The 22,862-nt window shown below is 44.0% G+C and overlaps 1 protein-coding gene across 2 annotated transcripts in view; it reads left to right on the top strand.

Moving 5' to 3' along the window:
- The window catches only part of UCK1 (uridine-cytidine kinase 1), a 91,096-nt gene that overhangs the window by 65,163 nt on the left and 3,071 nt on the right, over window positions 1-22,862 (top strand). For both annotated transcript variants that reach the window (XM_040324395.1, XM_040324394.1), the window contains exons 2-6: window positions 3,182-3,341; window positions 8,153-8,249; window positions 11,900-12,042; window positions 15,213-15,307; window positions 18,337-18,385. In XM_040324395.1, coding sequence (XP_040180329.1) covers window positions 3,203-3,341; window positions 8,153-8,249; window positions 11,900-12,042; window positions 15,213-15,307; window positions 18,337-18,385 — 523 coding nt within the window. In that variant the 5' untranslated portion in view covers window positions 3,182-3,202. The remainder of the gene's footprint in view (window positions 1-3,181; window positions 3,342-8,152; window positions 8,250-11,899; window positions 12,043-15,212; window positions 15,308-18,336; window positions 18,386-22,862) is intronic.

Here is a 22,862-nt window from a genome sequence, read left to right as displayed (position 1 = left end):
CCCCTCAGACATCTTTTTCGCCTCCTCAGCCCCCTCAGACGTCTTTTTCGCCTCCTCAGCCCACCCAGACGTCTTTTTCGCCTCCTCAGCCCCCCCCAGACGTCTTTTTCGCCTCCTCAGCCCCCCCCAGTCGTCTTTTTCGCCTCCTCAGCCCTCCCAGACGTCTTTTTCGCCTCCTCAGCCCCCCCAGACGTATTTTTCGCCCCCTCAGCCCCCCCAGACGTCTTTTTCGCCTCCTTGGCCGCCCAGGCGTTTTTTTCGCCACTTTAGCCCCCCTAAGACTATTTTTCTCAGCCCCCCCCCTAGACGTCTTTTTGCCTCCTCAGACCCCACCCCTGTCATCCCTCGCCTTTTCAGACCCCACCTTCAACGTCCCTCGCCGCCTCAGACCTCCCCACCTGGACATCCATAGCTTCCTCAGCCACCCCCCCAAGACGTCCCTAACCTCTTCGGACCCCCCCTCCCCGCTTAGATGTCCCTTGCCTCCTCAGATCCCCCTTCCTAGATGTCCCTTGCATCCTCAGATCCCCCCCCCCTCTTAGACGTCCCTCGCCTCCTCGGACCCCCCCCCTAGACATCCCTTGCCTCCCTCCCCTCCTCAGATCCCCAGACCTCCCCTCTCTACTCTTCAGGCCACCCAGACCTCCTGTCCACCTCAGAACCTTCCTTTCGACTGTACTCCTTAGAATAGTTTTTCACCTTCTCAGACCCTACTCACCAGCCACCTACTCCTCATCAGACCCTCAACCCCCCCCTCCACCTTTCAAGACCTATCTCTTCTCAGACCCCAAATCTTCTCAGACACCCCCCTCCCCGACCTTACTGCTCCACACCCTTCAGACCTCCTCAGACCCCCCAGGCCTCCCCTATCTCCTCCTCCGACCTTCCCTCTCCTCCTCAGGCCCCTCAGATCTCACCTTCCCTCTCCTCGGGCCCCTCAGAGCAGACCTTTCCTCTACTCCTCCCTCTACCTTAGACCCCCCCCCCCTCCTCAGACCCTTCCTCTCAACTCTCCATACCCCTAAGGCCCCTTTCACACTGCCATCTACGGTTTCCTCACAACAAAGAAGCTAATGGAGAGCAATCTGTACTTTTTAGCTTCAAGGGAGGGCATGTGAGACATCGGGGATCTAAAAGACTCTTGACTCATAAAAGAGAACCTATCATATTAACATCATATCACATTAGTTTTAGTAAAGTCAATGTGTCAAATTTTTTTTTAAATGCAATCACTTTGAAACTCTCAAAAATATTTTGAGCCGTCCTTCCTTCCATCCCAATTAATGTATGTGAATGTAAAAAAGTAAACGCACCCGTTGGGGGCACCTACATAAAAAACGAAGCTTGTACTACATACAGTATGTTACATATTGTTGCACACTCAGGATAAGAGCAATGGGCCCATTATATTCAATTCACTCTAAACTGAGGACCTATAGGGCATCGCCCAATCTTTAGTGTAATTTAAACTACACCTACTTTTCACCACATTTATGTCTAGGTCTTCTAATTCTGCACACAGGCCCATTGATTTCATAAAACACCCGTGGGCTGACTACATGCAGCTCAGCGCTACTATAGAAAGTAAACCAATGTCTCTTCATGCTGCACGGGGCTCAACGCGTTTTGGGTAAATGAGCCCAAAGTATTATTAAGGGAAAGAAAAATGATGAGGTTCTGGCTAAGTTGTGCACAAGCCAAGTGTTGCTTCATTTCCTGTTGTCCTTGGTGTGATTTGTGGGTTTTGCTCTGTCATTATCTACCTGATGCTGGGACCAAGTGATAGGAGACTTTGCTCTGTTGTAAATATTGACCTGTGTTAATAAGTCACTGCCTATCAATTGTGTGTGTCCTGCTACAACTGCCCACACATCATCCTATGTATGGTGACAGCCTCAGATGACTTTTGGCCAAAGGTGTGTAGATTTTACTAAGAAAATATCTGCACGCTAATGGTGACCATACGTCTGCACACGCATGCGCACTCACGCTACAGACACTATACACTTGCAGTTGAACTTGAGAACACAGACGGGAACTGTTGTGGGAAATCCAGCTGCTGGAGTCCAGAAAAGAAATATATGTGGCCTGTTTTTCTTGCCAGATCGTTTGTCATTTACACAGCCTGCTTGTGAATTGCACACATTTGCTATATTGTATAGCCTGGGAGATGACCCCACTATCATGTGGTAATGTGGTAAAGCTTTCTGTGCCAAATTCCAGCTCTTGGGATATTCTGAATGATTGAGAGCAGGATGGAGACACCAGTGAAATGGAAACAAGTGTCTGAATCACAAGGCTACCTGCAGTTCAATTACAAATCCTGTGACAGGATTCATGAAACTCCCAGAACTACATCTCCCAAAAGCTCTTTCCCTAAACACCTCGTCTAAAGCATGTCCCAATGTAGCATTATCATCCTTTGTAACCTCATCACCAGGCTTGTAAAATACTTGCAGGGGCAGCTGCTGCGGGCTCCGCTCCTATTCATGAAAGCACACTCCCAGAACTACATCTCCCAAAAGCGCTTTCCCTAAACACCTCGTCTAAAGCATGCCCCAATGTAGCATTATCATCCTTTGTAACCTCATCGCCTGGGCAGCTGCTGGGAGCTTGGTTCCTATATCAGGGGTCTCAAACTGGCGGCCCTCCAGCTGTTGCAAATCTACAAGTCCCATGAGGCATTGCAAGGCTGACATTTACAAGCATGACTCCCTCAGGCAGAGGTATGATAGGACTTGTAGTTCCACGACAGCTGGAGGGCCACCAATTTGAGACTTCTGCGATAAATTAAGGCATACCCCCAGAACCGTGTCTCTCAAAAGCCCTAGTCCAGCAGGTAGAGCCGACAATGCTGGTTGGGTTTTCAGTGCATCCGAGGTGATCAGATCAGACGGGAAGTGAGGAGCACACTAGATTTCTGGTGGATCAACAGGTATTTTTCTGTGCTGTGTAAAATGTTTGAGAAATATGAATGTAATATATTGAATATGTTTTTTTTATTTTGCTCAGACATTCACTTTAGGAAACCAGCAGTAATGGTCGCCCCACTTCTTGTAATCAAGGTCTTGTGTGTAGTATACATTACTTACATGAGTTTAGTTTTTAGCCAGAAAGTTCCCAAAGCCTTTTTCTTCTTTATTAATCAGTCTGTGCATTGATGATTGTCTGATTCTTACAGTCAACAGTATGTGAGAAGATCATGGAGCTCCTGGGCCAGAATGAGGTGGACCACAAGCAAAGGAAGGTGGTTATTTTAAGCCAGGACAGATTCTACAAGGTACTGACCCCTGACCAGAAAGCCCGGGCCCTCAAGGGCCAGTACAACTTTGATCACCCTGGTGAGTAGTAATTCGTCATAATTGATCTTTTTATTATCCTTGGTAATTTACACATTTCTTGTAGCTGTGGCTGGAAAGCTCTAGCGCCCCTGTAGCTTTCAGTTGGCGTAGTGCTTGCCGATCAAGTGAATAGAGGCTGCTCTGGTTGTGGTGTGCTAGTGTGGGGTTCAAAGGGTTAAAGCCGGCAGTGAGGAGGGCTACAACACCCCCCCCCTCAAATGTTCTCTGAAGAACAATTCAAATGTGGGTCACTCTTCATAGATTTGGATCACCTTTAGCCACAGTTGCTTTCCTTTCTTGCCCTTGTCTGATTAAAGTTTTATTGGTCTTGCTTTCCCTGTATGGAAGATTCTCTCCTCTTTATTTGTTCTGGTGGTCAGGGCCGCTGCTAGAAATCATGGGGCCCCGTACAGCCTACCTGACAGGGCCCCCTTCAACCATGCCCTTGAATTATCACACAGGCAGCACTGTAAGCAGGTGCTCCATCATGGCTCGATGTCACACTGCTTTTGGGTACTGACTTTAACTTATGGCTGTGTACTGTATGTAACAACCATAACAAAGTCAGCACCCAAAAGCAATGTGACATCGAGCCATGATTGCTTACAGTCCTGCCTTTGCGATATTTGTAATGCTGATAACCTGCTGTGCTGTGAGATACATAATAGGACACAGTATTCTTTCCTCTATTCCCCACTCACTTTGTCCAGTGCAACCACACTCTCCCCCTGCTTTTCCCTGTCAGCCGCTCAACTTCTTCACATCTCGCGAGGACCGCAGCCGGGAGCCGAACTGAAAAATCACAGTATCACTCCGCCAGCCGGGACTAAAAGAATAGTGGGGCAGCATGATGTACATTCACCATGAAAAAAATAAAAATAAAAAAGTCCCTCCCCTGTGCTCCCCTCCTGGGTCCCTGTATTGACCTGATGGGACCCAGGAAAATGATATACCTCCCTGTAAGCAAGTAGAAGTGGGAGAAGGGTTAAGAAAACATTTTTCTTTGTAAATACAATAACGAATTGTAATGATGCCCGGGCCCCACTGTGTAGCTGATGGGAGCGGGCCCGGTATAGGGCTGGTTGCACTGGCCTATCGGTGGCCCTGCTGGTGGCTGTTGTCACAGGACAGAAGTAATGGGGAATCTAAAATGTTACACTTATCCCTGGAACAGCAATAGAGGGAATATTTTCCAATGGGGGCACCAGTTATGTAGTTAATCAGGTTGAAACAAGACACAAGTCCATCCAGTTCAACCAATAAAAGAGAAAAAACAAATCGTACAATCCCATATACACAATACTTCATCCACAGTTGATCCAGAGGAAGGCAAAAAAACCCAGCAGAGCATGATCCAATTTGCTCCAGCAGGGGAGGAAAATTCCTTCCTGATCCCCTGAGAGGCAATCGTCTATCCCCTGGATCAACTTTACCTATAAATGTCAGCATCCAGTTATATTATGTGTATCTAGAAAATAATCCAGTCGTTTTTTAAAAGCAATCTACTGAGCTGGCCAGAACCACCTCTGGAGGGAGTCATTTTCACAGCTCTTACTGTGAAGAAACCTTTCCGTATTTGTAGGTGAAATCTCTTTTCCTCTAGATGTAAAGAGTGCCCCCTTGTCCTTTGTGATGACCTATATGGACCCCTTATGTATTTGTACATGTTGATCATATCCCCCATAAAGTGGATGTAAACCCGAGTCATGAAATTTGATCTGGGCATATCTATCTGTAGAGTGTTATCTCTCTTTAAAGCACTATGTCCCGTAACTTTGTCCTGCTCACATCTTCTGTTCTCAGCCTGATAACTTTTGACAAGCTCTCCAAGATGGGGGATAGAAGTCTGTGACGGGGATGGTTGCAATGAATAGATTATTAACCACTTCCATACCGGGCTTTTATACACCCATCCATACCAGGCCTATTCTGGCACTTCTCTCCTACATGTACAAATCATCTTTTTTTTGCTAGAAAATTACGCAGAACCCCCGAACATTATATATGTTTTTTTAGCAGACACCCTAGGGAATAAAACGACGGTCATTGAAACCTTTTATCTTGCACGGTATTTGCGCAATAATTTTTCAAACGCCTTTTTTTTTGGAAAAAAATTGTTTCATGAATTAAAAAAATAACAAAACAGTAAAGTTAGCCCAATTGTTTTGTAAAATATGAAAGATGATGTTACACCGAGTAAATAGATACCTAACATGTCATGCTTTAAAATTGCGCACACTCATGGAATGGCGCCAAACTTCGGTACTTAAAAATCTCCATAGGCAACGCTTTGAAATTGTTTACAGGTTACCAGTTTAGATTTACAGAGGAGATCTAGTGCTAGAATTGTTGCTGGCACTCTAACGCACGCGGCGATACCTCACATATGTGGTTTAAATGGCGTTTACATATGTTGGCGGGACTTGCGTGTGCGTTTGCTTCTGCGCGCAAGCTACTGGGGACAGGGGCGTTAAAAAAATAATTTTTTTTTTTACATATTTCTTTTTTTACACTTTTTTTATATATTTTTTTTTTTTTTATTATCACTTTTATTCCTATTACAAGGAATGTAAACATCCCTTGTAATAGGAATGTGTGTGACAGGTACTCTTTATGGAGAGATGGGGGTCAATAAGACCCCACATCTCTCCTCCAGGCCTGAAAGCATGAAATCGGTGAAAAAAAATTCACCGATCTCATGTTTACTGTTGCTTAGCAGCCGCAATTGCGGCTTTGTTTACTTACGGGGACCCGGGCGTGATGTCATCACATCGCGCCCGGGTCCTCCGACGGTCATAGAGATGACTGGTGACCATCTGGTCACTAGTCATCTCTATGCTTCCTGCCAGCGCCGGGCGATTCGTTCTCCGGGCCCCCGATGGCACGGGAGAGCCCGGAGAAGCACCGGATGGCGGCGGGAGGGGGGATGTCCCCTCCCGCCGCCTGTAAGAACGATCTAGCGGCGGAACCGCCGCTATGATCGTTCTTACGTTGTGCAGAATCGCCGGCACAAAAGAAGGATAACTGAATGATGCCTCTAGCTGCAGGCATCATTCAGATATCCCTCCACAAAGCCCAGGACGTCATATGACGTCCACTCTGAACGGCAGAGGTTCTTTGTGGACGTCATTTTACTATGGGCCTGTAGGGAAGTGGTTAATAATCCACTCCTACAGAATGAGGAAGTGAAAAATCGAACAGGACGTGCACTTTCTAAACAGTATATAAAGGTGAAGACAGCAGATATAGATGTAAAACTTATGTAGGGAGATTTGTTTCAACCTTGTGTATTATCTGAGACTCGGTATATGTGAGGGTTTACATCCACTTTAATCTCCTCTTCTCAAGAGTGAATAAATTCAGTTCCTCTAATCTTTCCTCATAGCTGAGCTCCTCCATGCCTCTAATCCGTTTGGTTGCCCTTCTCTGCACTTTCTCCAGTTCTCCGATATCCTTTTTGAGAACTGGTGCCCAAAACTGAACTGCATATTCCAGATTAGGTCTTACTAATGATTTGTACTGGGGCAAAATTATATCTCTCGCCTCTTTTTTTTTTTTTTTTTTTTTTTTACCACTACTCTCTGAATTCGGCCTTTTAGCCAATTTTCCATCTAGTTACAAACTGATTTTTCCAAGCCTGTAGACTTTACCTTACACAGTAACCGTGTGTGGGGAACTGTGTCAAACGCTTTTGCAAAATCCAAGTATACCACATCCACCCCCTTTGTCTAAGGTTTTACTTACCTCCTCATAAAAAGAAATCAGGTTTGTTTGACAACTTCTATCTTTCACAAATCCATGTGGTCTGTTGCTTAAATTTTTTTTTTTAATTTTAAATAAAAGTGATACTTGAAACACATATACCCAGACTCCACAGAGGTTTGCTATAACAATCAATATTAGACAGATGCAGTTAAGTTTCTTCTTAAAGACTACCGGCCCTGACATAAAGTAATATAACTTTAAATACGGATTACGTTCCATGAAATGGGACCTGACCTGGCCCGACATGCACTGGTATATACAGAGCAGTACAACTGGGGTGTAATTGTACAAAATTTGCATTTCTCCTAGTGCATGTACATGCGTTCTGTGCAAATTCGTCCAAAAATGAATGTTGTTGGGCTATCTCCAGTGCTAGTAAAATGTTTTTCATTTATTTAAAGAAGAACTTCAGATGTGAATCGTATTGCATAGTTACATTTGTCCAGCTTGGACCAGTGAAAATATGCATATGCCATACCTGTGGGACTGCTGTGGAAGCAGGAAATGACTCTAGTATGCACAACTACTACAGTGATCACGTATTCCAGGTCCCACGCTGAGCCTCCGATGTGCTGCGTAGCAATCACAGGGAGTCGCTCGCTTGGCACAGGCACCATTCACAGAATGCCTTGCATTTTTCTCTGTGAATGCAAAATGTTTGCTGGACAAGGTGGACGATTGTAACTTCACCTCCTGCCTCTGCACATCATACAATTACAGAATACCTTGCATTCATTGGGGAAAATGCTGTGTTTTCTGAATAGTGCCTTTGCTCAGCGAGCAACTCTTTGTGCTCACAATGTAGCAGGGAAGCCACTCGGCACGGATCCTGGAGGAAAGTGCTGACTACTCTCAGGTTCAATAAGACTGCAGCAGTGGGGTGATGTCACTGTGGGGGGCGGGGGGGGGGCAGCTGGCCCAGCACAGACTGCAGCACAGGATTACAGGCCTCCAGTCCAGGCAGTGGTGTATCTCTGTTGTGCTCTATGATTCTCTTGTACGTCTGCTTAGTATACTGTAGATAAATATTTCATGGCTCTTTACAGATGCGTTTGATAATGATTTGATGCACAAAACTCTCACAAGCATTCAAGGGGGACAAATAGTGAGCGTGCCCACATATGACTTTGTCACTCATTCAAGGTAGGTCTTCCCCTTTACCATGATATCATTTCAAGGTCCGTAATCACCTGATACTTTGGGTGTAAAAAAAAGCTGACAAATTGGAATTTCAGTGAGTGTGGTAGCTGACTTTTTAATATGAAGAATGGGGGGTGTTGGGGCGCTTACCAGTATATTATAAGAAACAAAAATTATATATGTATAAAAATTATCTAACAATCAATAATAAAAAAATGCAATTGGCTCACTGATAATGAATAGGGTGATTAAAAACCAATAAATAAACCAGTGATGACAAAAAAATTGGCAATAAATAGATCACACAAATATCCATGTAAATCATGTGCAACAGTAAATAATCCCTTAAAGTGCATAAACGTGATAGGTGCTGATCAGGTGCATCAGAATTAAATAATAAAGTGCATCAATAAGTAGAAAGAATAATCAATAAAACTAAAAGTCCATAACGTATTAAGGAATAGTGAAAAAGTCTCTCATGCAAATGTGCATTATTAAAGAACAATCCAGGGCAGAATCCAACATACAGCCCAAAGGTAACTAATAGAATGTCCACAGGATCATTTCCAAAGTGCAGTGCTCAAGAAAACAAATCCAAAAACGTGCTCCACTCAGAATGACCAGTAGTACCAGCCTCTCACCTCTAGGAGGCTTATAATAAGCCTTAATGAATTCCCAATGGCCGCAGCTTTTCTTCCCTAATACATGTGCAGGTCACTTATAGTTCCACATCAGCAGCAGCGTTTGGCCAATGATCAAATCCCTCCTTCCTCGGACCAATGGCTCCTTTGTTCAGCGATCCATTCGTAGCTCCGTCGCTCATTACAGTCCAGCCATATGTATTAGGGAAGAAAAGCTGCGGCCATTGGGAATTAAGGCTTATTATAAGCCTCCTAGAGGTGAGAGGCTGGTACTACTGGTCATTCTGAGTGGAGCACGTTTTTGGATTTGTTTTCTTGAGCACTGCACTTTGGAAATGATCCTGTGGACATTCTATTAATTACCTGCATGTTGGATTCTGCCCTGGATTGTTATTTAATAATGCACATTTGCATGAGAGACTTTTCACTATTCCTTATTACGTTATGGACTTTTAGTTTTATTGATTATTCTTTCTACTTATTGATGCACTTTATTATTTAATTCTGATGCACCTGATCAGCACCTATCACTTTTATGCACTTTAAGGAATTATTTACTGTTGCACATGATTTACATGGATATTTGTGTGATCTATTTATTGCCAATTTCTTTTATTTATTGGTTTTTATTCACCCTATTCATTATCAGTGAGCCAATTGCATTTTTTATTATTGATTGTTAGATAATGTTTATACATATATAATTTTTGTTTCTTATCATATACTGGTAAACGCCCCAACACCCCCCATTCTTCATATACTTCTAGTGTGCGAACATTATATAGTTGTGGCTGCTGCCTAGGTTGTTTACCCCTTTATTTCACTATATTATTATATGGTGTATGTAGTTTAAATAATTGATAGCTATTCTCAAATTAGTGTGGTTTGCGCATTAGTTCCCCCATTGTTCATGACTTTTTAATATGATATTAATAACGAAAATGAAGTACTAAAAAAGGGAAATTCTCATTTCCAAGTCCTATAATTCTATTTTTATTTACTAACCTGTTCCATGTTTTACAGATAAAAACCATTCAGGTTTTTTTTTCATGGGTTGTGTATGTTGCAGTGATCTAATTGATTCTCAAATCTATCCTCAAGACCCCTTTCACACTTGAGGCGCTTTACAGGCGCTATAGCGCTAAAAATAGAACCTGAAAAGCTCCTGTAAAGCACCTGTCCTGTCACTCCAATGTGAAGGCCTGAGGGCTTCACACTGGAGCGGTGCGCTTGCGGGACGTAAAAAAAAAGTCCTGCAAGCAGCTTTTTTGCAGCGCTTTAGGAGGGGTGTATACACCCCTCCTAAAGTGCCCCTGCCCATTGAAATCAATGTTAAAAACGCCCTGCTAGCGGACAAAAAGAGCTCCAAAAAAGACGTTAAAGCCCTGCTACTTTACCGCCACCGTCCGAGCGCTGCGAGTGTGAAAGGGCTCTTGGAAAATGTTGGTGAAGGATAATTCCACCAAAAACGAACAGATTGTTGGGTTGATTAATCCACTGGCTTTTCTTACTGAATTTCCTAGCTCCCCCCATACACCCATGGCATGGTCCCTATCTACTGATGTATTCTGAAAGTGAAATGTAAACCACTAGATGTCAGTTATTACCTTTCATTAAAATGTATTTAAACTAAAAACACAAATGTAATGTAATCCAACCTACCAGTTGCTGGGAGGTGGTGGCTACATTAGGTGGTGTTTGTTTTTGTTTTTTTACAAGAACATATTTTTTTTACCTGGTGATCCTACCAGTAGCATTTCCTGTCCTAAGGTGACGATACTCGCTGTACGTAAGGAGGTAGCTTTGTCATCCCAAGACAAGAAGTTTGTTCGGTCTACAAAGCCCCTCCCTCTCTCATGCAACATAAGGAGGGGAGGGCTCTTAAATGTAAAATCTTATAAATATAAACACTGTGATTGGCCATCAGTGATCACAAGGTACAGATCTGCTCTGGTCAGCTATGTACATTGTACAAAATACATACAAAAGAAAAAACTAGCCAGTGTGCTGATCAACAGTTTGGTATAGCCCTCCAGCTGGCGATTGGTAATAATTAGACAAGTCAAAGGGTGCTGCTGCTCTCTATGGATCCTCTGGGTGGTAGGAACACATCCAGACAAAACACACAAGAGCCTGCAAAGCCGCCCTAGTGTAACTCGGCTTTAATATGATAACGTTAAAAACATTACAATGGTCACGCTTGCATTGTGTAAAGATAAATGCAGCATATGGTGACCTGAGGAAGGAGGCCATGCCTCTGAAACATGTTGTCATGTCAACTGTGTGACGTCCTCCCCCCCCCCCCCCCCCCCGTATCCTTCTTGTGTGGGTTTGTTTCCTCGAAGAGCAGTGCTGGCTGTACCGGAAGCAAAGGCACATTAGGATCTGCATGTCGAGTGTGGTGGTGGATAGCCTCGGATGTGCTGCCAGGATCAGGGCAGTTAGGTTGAACGTCCACAGCTCCGCCTTGCCCTGTCAGGATCTTGGGGTGGTTATAGGAGTGCGGCCACAGTGGAATCCTTATGCTCTATCTATCTTCACACAATGCGAGTGTGACCATTGTAGTGTTTTTAACTTTATCATATTAAAGCCGAGTTACACTAGGGTGGCTTTTGCGCTCTCTTCTCTTGTGTTTTGTCTAGCTATGTACATTGTGCCCGCGATCTGAGCCATTGAATGGCCACTGGGATCACAGCCGTTCAGGGGCAAACCTTCAGTCCGTTTGTTTTCTGAATTACTGTTTATAAATGTCATGCCAAATGTATTTTTATGCCACTTGCCATTTCAAAGGAGGTAGTGAAGTGGTTAAGCCAGAAAAAGGCCTCTTTTTTTATTTTATTTGTGCCCTCTCTGATTTGAGATTGGCTTTGCTAACTGCCATTCCACTGTCGGTGAAATTTCTGTGCCTGGACACTGTTACATTTGCATTTGGCATCAGGGGAACACGGAAAAGGTATCGGCTGCTTGGCTTTGGAAGGTGGAAGCTGTGCCTTACTTTGCTTTCTTTCCCAGATTACCAGAGACCACAAGAGTGTACCCTCCCGATGTGTTGCTGTTCGAGGGCATTTTGGCTTTCTACAACCAAGAGATCCGAGACATGTTCCACCTTAAGCTGTTTGTAGATACAGACTCCGATGTCCGGCTCTCCCGCAGAGGTGAGATTCTCCTAGATTATATGGTTTTTATTGCATCGGTTACACTAAAGTATCACTGGTACTGTATTGACTGTTGACCAGCATCCAGTGCAGTATGTTTGTTTTTCTTGTGTGTTCGGGTCTCGGCTGGACTATTTCATCTAGGGCAGTGGTTCTCAACCTGGGGTCGGGACCCCCTCGGGGGTCAAATGATGATTTGGCAGGGTCCATTAAATCCTGGCCTGTTCCTGAAGCCCGCTCTGCTCTCCCCAGCCTTTTTGCGGCTGCCCAGCAGGGCTGTCCCTGTGGCCACCCAGCTGGGCTGTTCCTGGAGCCCGTGTCCGCCCACTCAGCCTCTTTGCAGCCCCCCAATCAGTTCACGGCATGGCTGGGCGGCAGAGACTAGAGGTCAGCTGACTGGTGAGAAATGTGGAGTGGGAGGGTCTGGAGGAGACCCTATCTCCTGATTTCAGCATAGGTGTCACTGCTACGAGACACCACGAAGCCGGAGACACAGTGAGTAACACTACCTGTGATTATAGTTGCCATTAAGTCTCCACTACAGTTCTAAGATCAGCAGATGACCTGGATCAAGAGCACCTAAGTTGGCTGATCAGAACACCCCCCCAACATTGCCACTCATCCCAACTCCCCACCCCACCAAAGAGTAAGAGAAGGAATTAAAATAGACAATACATGGAAGGGAGAGGAAAATAGGGGAATGAACAAAGAAAAAGGGAGAGAAAGAATAAGAGAAAGACCAACACAGATGGCTAAAGAGAGGGATGGGGGAAAAAAGCAAACAAAGAAATTAGGAGAGAGGGAGATAAAAAGCAAAGAAAGGAGAACAAAGAAAGAGTGGTGCATCCTAAAATTTACTGTAAGGTGTTTAAATACCGTACGAGTGGAAGGGACCCAGGGGGCGCCAAATGTCTGTGGGTTAGGGGCGCAAATTACTTGTCTTACCCCGGGTGCTGACAACCCACACTACAAAAATTATTTTACCATTAGGGGTCCCCACAACTTGGGAAATTTTATCAAGGGGTCCCGCACTTGAAAGGTTGAGAACCACTGCTCTAGGGGAAGGGGGTCACCAGGAAAAACTCTTTTAGACTGTTTGCAGGGGTTGGAAGCCTAAAAAAGTTCTGGGGAAGGCCGTAAAGTGAATAAAGGGGTTGTAAAGGAAAAAAAATGTTTCCCTAAATAGCTTCCTTTACCTCGGTGCAGTCCTCCTTCACTTACCTCATCCTTCCATTTTGCTTTTAAATGTCCTTATTTCTTCTGAGAAACCCTCACTTCCTGTTCTTCTGTCTGTAACTCCACACAGTAATGCAAGGCTTTCTCCCTGGTGTGGAGAAAGCCTCTTGAGGAGGGAGGGGGGCGAGCAGGAGAGTCAGGACGCCTACTAACACACAGCTCCTTTCTCTATCTGCAAAGTAGAGAGAGCGTCCTGACTCTCCTGATTGAGGCCAGCAATAAGGAGTTCATCTTCTATTTTAATTCATATGTTATTTGTAAAGGAATACTGGGAAGAATGCTAAAAGTGCTTATCTAAGGCAAACAGATGCTTATCAGACAGTCCCCTGAGTTTAATTGAGGAAGCTTGTGGGCAGTTAGAAGCTTTTATAGCCCATTGATGCAGCTACAATGATCCGAATGATGTACAATTCAATAAAGAGCTGCAGCCAAATTGTAAAATTTGGATAGGCTAGAGAAGGCAGGCGGCGAATAAAAATCTTACCAACCTGTGTCACACAGCAATAACCTCCTACCATAGGTTCTAATCCATTACTCTTTTGGTTGGATACTACATTAACATAGATCGTTGTACTTGATAAAGCACTCGCATAGGTTTAAAGTATATGTAAATGTTAACAGCAGTGTGGATCATAAATTGTAACAATTGTCTTTAACTAAAATACTAATTTTCATCATTTCTTTTTTAGTCCCTTTTTGCATGTGTTGCTGATCTTCATGTTGTTTGCTGTGACTCTCTGTCTATGTGAACGCCAGCAATAGCTGCATGGCATTTCTGACGAGAGGTTTCCTGATGGTAACACTTGTGGGTCATGCCCGAGTACGATGAGTATGAAATGGCCCCTTGTATTCGCCATCAGAATCCTCTGTGTGGGTAGAACGCAGGGGGACAGTGTTTGCATTCTATAACAGGAAGTGCCCGAACAAGGCCCTTATGGTAGGATTACCAGGGAATAATTAAAGTGATTGTAAATTCTTACATTTTTTTTTAAATAAAAATAACAAACCTTTTATACTTACCTGCCCTATGCAGTGGATTTGCACAAAGCAGCTCTGATCCTCCTCTTCTCGGGTCCCACTTCTGTGATCCTGGCCCCTCCCTCCTGTCAAGTGACCCCACAGCAAGCAGCTTGCTATGGGGGCACCCGAGCCGAGTCAGAGCTCCCTGTGTCCATTCAGATACAGAGCTGTGGCCCAGCCCCTCCTCTCTCCTGATTGGCTGACTTTGAAAGCAGAGGGCGCCAATGGGGTCGCTGCTGTGTCTCAGCAAATCGGGATGGAGGGTTCCGGACAGCGAAGACACTCGTGGACAGAGATGGGGCTCAGGGGCTGCTGCTGCCCACAGGAGGATTTTTATCTTAATGCATAGAATGTATTAGGAAAAAAAAAAACCTTGTGGCTTTACTCCTTTAAATTAAAGATTTAGAAGGTATCATTCTTAAAGATGATACATAGGACGTATTATACACCAAAAAGACTATTTAGATTGGTTGGAGAGTAGATGCGGGATGCCCCATGTGTCAGGATACGGGGGACTTAATACATATGTTATCGATGTGTCCAAAATTATTCAAGTACTGGATAGGGATCATCAATATTATAAACATGACATATGGGACTAAGTGCTGTGAGTTGTGGTATACTTTGTTAATGATATAAAAAAGAGACAAAATGGGGGCAGCTCTGTTTTTCCATGTGTGCTGATAGTTTCTTTAAGAAGATTGAGCTGCCTTAACACCGTGTTTGGGTCTTAAACTGGCTTTGACATGAATGAGAATAGTAACTGAATTGTTGTCCAATCACACTGGTCAAAATATATATCATTTTTCGAAATTGACTAGTTGGCATCTTACGCTTTTGCTTTGCAGCTATGGTTTGATTTTCTACTTTTATGGTGTATACATAAAGAGCATTCATTCTTGTTTTCCTGGCAGTTCTGCGTGATATGAAGAGGGGACGAGACCTGGAGCAGATTCTTACCCAGTACACCACCTTTGTGAAGCCGGCATTCGAAGAGTTTTCTCTACCGGTAATGGCGTCTGGTCACTATTTGATGTGTTTTCTATGATTTAAAATCTTCTACCTTCCTCAGTCTGCCTGTATCCTGTGATAACCAAGAGAGAAAAAAAATCCAAACCCACCTCTGCCCATCTTGTCCTGGACAATCCTCTCTAGAACCACCAATCATCTGCTGCTTGGATCCTCACTGCCACCCCTGCAAATGGCAGCTGTTGATAATGCAGTGAATGGCAATGCTCCTGCCCTATGTGACAGCTTTAGGACCTGGCGATTTAGTTGCCCAAGTCCTAATTGACTGCATTATGAACAGACAGGTGTTGTGCAACTTGCTTACCCATACCCAGAATTATTGGGTGTTTTAAAGCAGTTAAAGAACATCATGTTTATGAAGAATAATACTCTCCAGTAGGGTTGTCCCGATACCACTTTTTTAGGACCGAGTACAAGTACCGATACTTTTTTTCAAGTAGTCGCCGATACCGAATACCGATACTTTTTTTAAATGTGTCCCCAAATGCAGCCATGTCCCCCCCATATGCAGCCATGTCCCCCACATATGCAGCCATGTCCCTCTAGCCATGTCCCTCACATATGCAGCCATGTCCCTCTAGCCATGTCCCTCACATATGCAGCCATGTCCCTCTAGCCATGTCCCTCACATATGCAGCAATGTCCCTCTAGCCATGTCCCTCACATATGCAGCCATGTCCCTCTAGCCATGTCCCTCACATATGCAGCCATGTCCCTCACATATGCAGCAATGTCCCTCTAGCCATGTCCCTCACATATGCAGCCATGTCCCTCACATATGCAGCAATGTCCCTCTAGCCATGTCCCTCGATGCGGCGGCGCGATGTGGCAAGGGGGGGGGGGGAAGTATTCTATTTAGGTATCGGGGGTATTTGCGCGAGTACGAGTACTCCCGCAAATACTCGGTATCGGTCCCGATACCGATACTGGTATCGGTATCTGGACAACCCTACTCTCCAGTCTCTTCTCCATAGACCCCTACTAAATCTTATCCCTCTCACCTGCGTGCTTAGTAACCTTTTTCTGCTGGACGAGTGTTTACAACCATCATTTGAAAAATTTGTCTGGCACTGCCTGAAATCTTGCTTGGTGCTGCCCATGCAGTACCTCCTTCTGAACCTTAAAGGGGTTGTAAATGTAATTTCCCCCCCCCCCCCTAAATAGCTTCCTTTACCTTAGTGCAGTCCTCCTTCACTTACCTCATCCTTCCATTTTGCTTATAAATGTCCTTATTTCTTCTGAGAAATCCTCACTTCCTGTTCTTCTGTCTGTAACTCCACACAGTAATGCAAGGCTTTCTCCCTGGTGTGGAGAAAGCCTCTTGAGGGGGCGAGGAGGAGTGTCAGGACGCCCACTAACACACAGCTCCTTTCTCTATCTGCAAAGTAGAGAGTGTCCTGACTCTCCTGCTTGCCCCTCCCCCCTCAAAAGGCTTTCTCCACACCAGGGAGAAAGCCTTGCATTACTGTGTGGAGTTACAGACAGAAGAACAGGAAGTGAGGATTTCTCAGAAGAAATAAGGACATTTAAAAGCAAAATGGAAGGATGAGGTAAGTGAAGGAGTACTACACTAAGGTAAAGGAAGCTATTTAGGGAAAAAAAAAAATTACCTTTTCACAACCCCTTTAATTGGGGCTCTGATTATGTATACCCCAACTTGTAATTTAAAGCGGAGGTTCACCCAAAAATCAACTTTCTGTCACTAGATCCAGCATACCGCTGACATCATCTGCAGTATGCTGCATTTTTTTTTTTTTTTTGTTTGTACTTATCGTTTTAGCCATGGGTCTTCAAACTACGGCCCTCCAGTTGTTCAGGAACTACAATTCCCATCATGCCTAGTCATGTCTGTGAATGTCAGTGTGTTACAATGCCTCATGGGATGTGTAGTTCTACAACAGCTGGAGGGCCGTAGTTTGAGGATCCCTGGTTTTAGCGGTCTTTCTTCTCCGGCTCCGAGTGGGGAATCCTTCGGGGAGTAGACGTTCCTAAATCAAGCGCAGTTGATTGATGGGCTTGGATAGCGCGTCACGCCATCCGGAAATAGCCGACGTGACTCTCGGCTGCTTACGGCGCCTGCGCCTGCCGTGTAGAGCTGAATGCGCAGGCGCCGTAAATTGCCGAGTGTCACGTCGGCTGTATTCGGAAGGCGTGATGCACTATCCAAGCCCGTCAATCAACTGCGCTTGATTTCGGAACGCCTATACCCGGAAGGATACGCCGCTCGGTGCCGGAGAAGAAAGACCGTTAAAATGATAAGTACAAACAAAAAAAAAAAATCCAGCATACTGCAGATGTCAGCAGTATGCTGGATCTAGTGACAGAAAGTTGATTTTTGGGTGAACCTCCGCTTTAAAGTAGTCACCAGCTGTGACAAATTCGCTGTAAAGAGAAATTCAACTGCAAGGGGTAAATATTAAAAAATTCCTGGGTTTGAACTTTGAATCTGAAAATGAAGCCTATAAACCATTTTGTTTTTCTGAAGCTGAGAAACCTGATGGTGTAAAAAAAAATAAGCTGTTTTCCTGTTCATCTTTACTCCAATAACATCATTAATATTATATTTCTTTACTATATAGAGCCAGCTTTATTTGATATTAAAGACCAGACCATGAAATGATGCCTAATTTTCCCTGAATAAAAGACGGTATAATTTACCTGGATACATAAGTAGTTTAAAAGTCATTTTTACTAAACCCACGCCCACGATCAGGTCCCGGGATGACGCTTTATAGCAAAAACTACCTACCTTCAGCCTCTCTTGTTCTGACACTCCATAAGGCTCTTCATTGTTCAACTCCTTCATTTATGTAAATTTGAGATGCAGAGTTCTACAGACAGGTGTTTTTTCAACAAAGCAACTAGGAGCAGACAGGTAAATTTGTGAAAAGAAGCTCCGAGCTCTACCTGCTCGCTAGAAATGTAAATCTAAAATCATAGGGCTTTGTGTTTAAAAAAAAAAGTACATCCTTCAATAGTATTTAAGTATCTCATGTTGCTTCTCTTTAGACCAAGAAGTATGCAGACGTGATTATCCCACGTGGAGTGGACAACATGGGTAAGTTACTTTAGCTGGCAATCAATCTATTATAGGGGCAATAAATTAGATGTAAACCCTAACGGAATGATAATTCATTTACTAAAGCATTGTGTAATATAAATTGCCTTTTTAAACAAATTTATAAAATACAATTCCTTAATTTTATATTAAAAGGGGTTGTAAAGTTCCAATTCCCCCCCCCCCCCCCCTAAATAGCTTCCTTTACCTCGGTGCAGTCCTCCTTCACTTACCTCATCCTTCCATTTTGCTTTTAAATGTCCTTATTTCTTCTGAGAAATCCTCACTTCCTGTTCTTCTGTCTGTAACTACACACAGTAATGCAAGGCTTTCTCCCTGGTGTGGAGTGTCGTGCTCGCCCCCTCCCTTGGACTACAGGAGAGTCAGGACGCCCACTAACACACAGCTCCTTTCTCTATCTGCAACGTAGAGAGCGTCCTGACTCTCCAGTAGTTCAAGGGAGGGGGCGAGCACGACACTCCACACCAGGGAGAAATCCTTGCATTACTGTGTGGAGTTACAGACAGAAGAACAGGAAGTGAGGATTTCTCAGAAGAAATAAGGACATTTTAAAAGCAAAATCGAAGAATGAGGTGAAGGAGGACTGCACTAAGGTAAAGGAAGCTATTTAGAATTTTTTTTTTTAGCTTTTTAAGGACACAGACATGCTGCCATTATGGTGGATACTGGCAAAACAAATAATAATAGAATCCTCTCCTAGGCATAATCCCTACCAGCTCAGCTAAAGTGGAATTCAAGCTTAACCTGTCCCTAACACCTCTACTAACTAACCTGCGTAAGAAGGATGTACCGTATATACGTACCTATTTTTAGGCCGCTTCAGTCTCGGTTTCCTTGTGTCAGCCAAGTGCAGCTTCAGCGGAGAGGAGGGAGCACCAACAAGGAACGGGCCATTGAAGCCTTTGGGTGATGTCACTGCTCCCAGGCCTTCAAGCTGTTGGCGCACCCTCACCTCTCCCCTGCAGGCACCGCTGGCTAACATGGAGATCACATGACCAGACAAGACCAAAGTGAGCTGAAAATAGGTAAGTGTATACATCACACACCCCAGGTGAGTGTGTCCAGTCAACTATACTATACTGTTAAGATAAGTGGGCCATTTGGTTCCTGGACTCTTTTAACCCTTATCTAGATGGTGAGTTGCCATCTAGATAAAGTACAAAATAAGGTCCTTTGGCATGAGTACATGGATTAAAAACTGTCTACAAGGGCGAATTCAGAGGGTGGTGATAAATGGGGAGTACTCGGAATGGTCAGGGGTGGGTAGTGAGGTTCCCCAGGGTCCTGTGCTGGAACCAATCCTATTTAATTTGTTCATAAATTACCTGGAGGATGGGGTAAACAGTGCAATCTCTGTATTTGCAGACGATACTAAGCAGGGCAATAACTTCTCCGCAGGATGTGGAAACCTTGCAAAAAGATCTGAACAAATTAATGGGGTGGGCAACTACATGGCAAATGAGGTTCAATGTAGAAAAATGTAATATTATGCATTTGGGTGGAAAAAATACAAATGAAATCTATACACGGGGAGGAGAACCTCTGGGGGAATCCAGGATGGAAAAGGACCTGGGGGTCCTAGTAGATGATAGGCTCAGCAATGGCATGCAGTGCCAAGCTGCTGCAAGCAAAGCAAACAGAATATTGGCATGCATTAAAAATGGGATTAACTCCAGAGATAAAAACGATAATTCTCCCATTCTACAAGAATCTGGTCCAGCCGCACCTGGAGTATGCTGTCCAGTTATGGGCACCAGTCCTCAGGAAGGATTTACTGGAAATGGAAAGAAGGGCAACAAAGCTAATAAAGGGTCTGGAGGATATTAGTTGTGAGGAAAGGTTGTGAGCACTGAACTTATTCTCTCTGGAGAAGAGACGCTTGAGAGGGAATATGATTTCAATTTACAAATACGGTACTGGTGACCCCACGGTGGAGACAAAAAGACCAGGCCGCTTTTTGCGATTCGGCACTGTGTCGCTTTAACTGACAATTGCGCGGTCGTGCGACGTAGCTCCCAAACAAAATTTACATCCTTTTTTTCCCACAAATAGAGCTAACTTTTGGTGGTATTTGGTCACCTCGTTTTTTATCTTTTTTTTTTTATTTTTTTTTTTTACTAGTTATGGTGACATTACTGCGACATTATGGCAGACACTTTTGGGACCATTGTCATTTTTTCAGCGATCAGTGCTATAAAAATGCACTGATTACTGTAAAAGACACTGGCAGTGAAGGGGTTATTAACCACTAGGTGGCGCTGCAGGGGTTAAGTTGGTACTAGTGAGTGATTCTAACTGTTAGGGGGCGTGGCTGCACGTGACACGTCACTGATGAATATAACTGATAAACTACAGCGCTACTAAATCCAAAATACACCACACAATTAATAAATAAATGTAAAAAGCTGCAGTATGTGAAAAAGGTTACCAACCAAACAACAAAATGTGAAAAATATAAACATATGCGCTAAAAACAACTAATTTATGTGATACCTTACTAAGATCAATCCAATTGTGATAATAATTCAAAACCCTGAATAGGGGCTTAGTCGTGTTGCCACAGTGGGGTGAAGCACACAAAATATATATAGATGAGGGAAAATAAAATAAAAAATTAGTGTATAAAAATTAATTAATAAATTAATACAAAGCTAATTAATTCAGAGCATCAAATAGTACTCAATCTCAGAATACCGTCCCTGTAGAGTAGATGGTAAAATAGGGTTAAACAATGTTGATTAGCAGCAGCGTGAGAGTGTCACTGGATACAACAGCTCTGTGAAACAGGTATCTTATACTCAGCTTCAAATCACTTCAGTAGCTCCAACTACACAGCCTTGGTCATTAGCGATGGTGCAAAAAACAGGCTTCAGCCCCCCTCTTCAATACACCACAACAGGTGTGGGACATGTAAGAAAAAGGGAAACACAATAGTGTAATACAGCCAGACACGACAATACCGCTGCCAATGCTATGCGCCGATCCACTCACGCTCTCCCCGTCTTTGAATCAAGCCACTCAGTAACGAAAAGTGTAGAGGTCCTCACTCGGGAACTTCCGACAGATCTCGTACAGCAGACTCCTCCCCCACGCGTTGCGTCACTTGCCACGTGAATTAATCATGGGTAATGTCCATAGAGCAATGGACTATGGACATTACCCATGATTAAGTCACGTGGCAAGTGACGCAACGTGTGGGGGAGGAGTCTGCTGTACGAGATCTGTCGGAAGTTCCCGAGTGAGGACCTCTACACTTTTCGTTACTGAGTGGCTTGATTCAAAGACGGGGAGAGCGTGAGTGGATCGGCGCATAGCATTGGCAGCGGTATTGTCGTGTCTGGCTGTATTACACTATTGTGTTTCCCTTTTTCTTACATGTCCCACACCTGTTGTGGTGTATTGAAGAGGGGGGCTGAAGCCTGTTTTTTGCACCATCGCTAATGACCAAGGCTGTGTAGTTGGAGCTACTGAAGTGATTTGAAGCTGAGTATAAGATACCTGTTTCACAGAGCTGTTGTATCCAGTGACACTCTCACGCTGCTGCTAATCAACATTGTTTTACCCTATTTTACCATCTACTCTACAGGGACGGTATTCTGAGATTGAGTACTATTTGATGCTCTGAATTAATTAGCTTTGTATTAATTTATTAATTAATTTTTATACACTCATTTTTTATTTTTTTTTCCCTCATCTATATATATATTGTGTGCTTCACCCCACTGTGGCAACACGACTAAGCCCCTATTCAGGGTTTTGAATTATTATCACAATTGGATTGATCTTAGTAAGGTATCACATAAATTAGTTTTTAGCGCATATGTTTATATTTTTCACACGTCACTGATGACTGTTCCCGATCACGGGGAATGGTCATCAGTGACAGTGTCACTAGGCAGAATAGGGAAATGCCTTGTATACAAATCGTGGGGGCCTCCCGGGAACATCGAGTTCCCGTGGCCGCACTCACAACGTGGGGGCGTGCACCCGGTGACCATCAAATTTAAAGGGACGTACCTTTACGCCAATCTGCTTGCCCATGCCATGTTGTCGACGTACATAGTTGTGCAGCGGTTGGCAAGTGGTTAACAAGACTTGTGGCCACTCATTAAAATTACAAGAAAAGACATTTAACCTTAAACTACGTAGAGGGTTCCTTACTGTAAGAGCGTCAAGGTTGTGGAATTCCCCTCCACAGGCGGTGGTCTCAGCAGGGAGCATCGATGGTTTCAAGAAACTATTAGATAAGCACCTGGACAACCACACCATACAGGGATATACAATGTAATACTGACATATAATCGCACACAAAGGTTGGACTTGTGTCTTTTTTCAACCCCCTTTTTTTCAACCCCCCCCCCCCCCCCTACTATATAACTCACATTTTTAACATTTGTATCATGTGTTTTTTCAGTTGATGTTCTGTCTATCATTTAAACGACACCTATGATAAAAA

The sequence above is a fragment of the Rana temporaria genome, chromosome 9 (assembly GCF_905171775.1).
Source record: "Rana temporaria chromosome 9, aRanTem1.1, whole genome shotgun sequence".
NCBI lineage: Eukaryota > Metazoa > Chordata > Amphibia > Anura > Ranidae > Rana > Rana temporaria.
The sequence above is the reverse complement of the archived record's forward strand: the minus strand, read 5'-3'. Positions and strand labels throughout refer to the sequence as shown.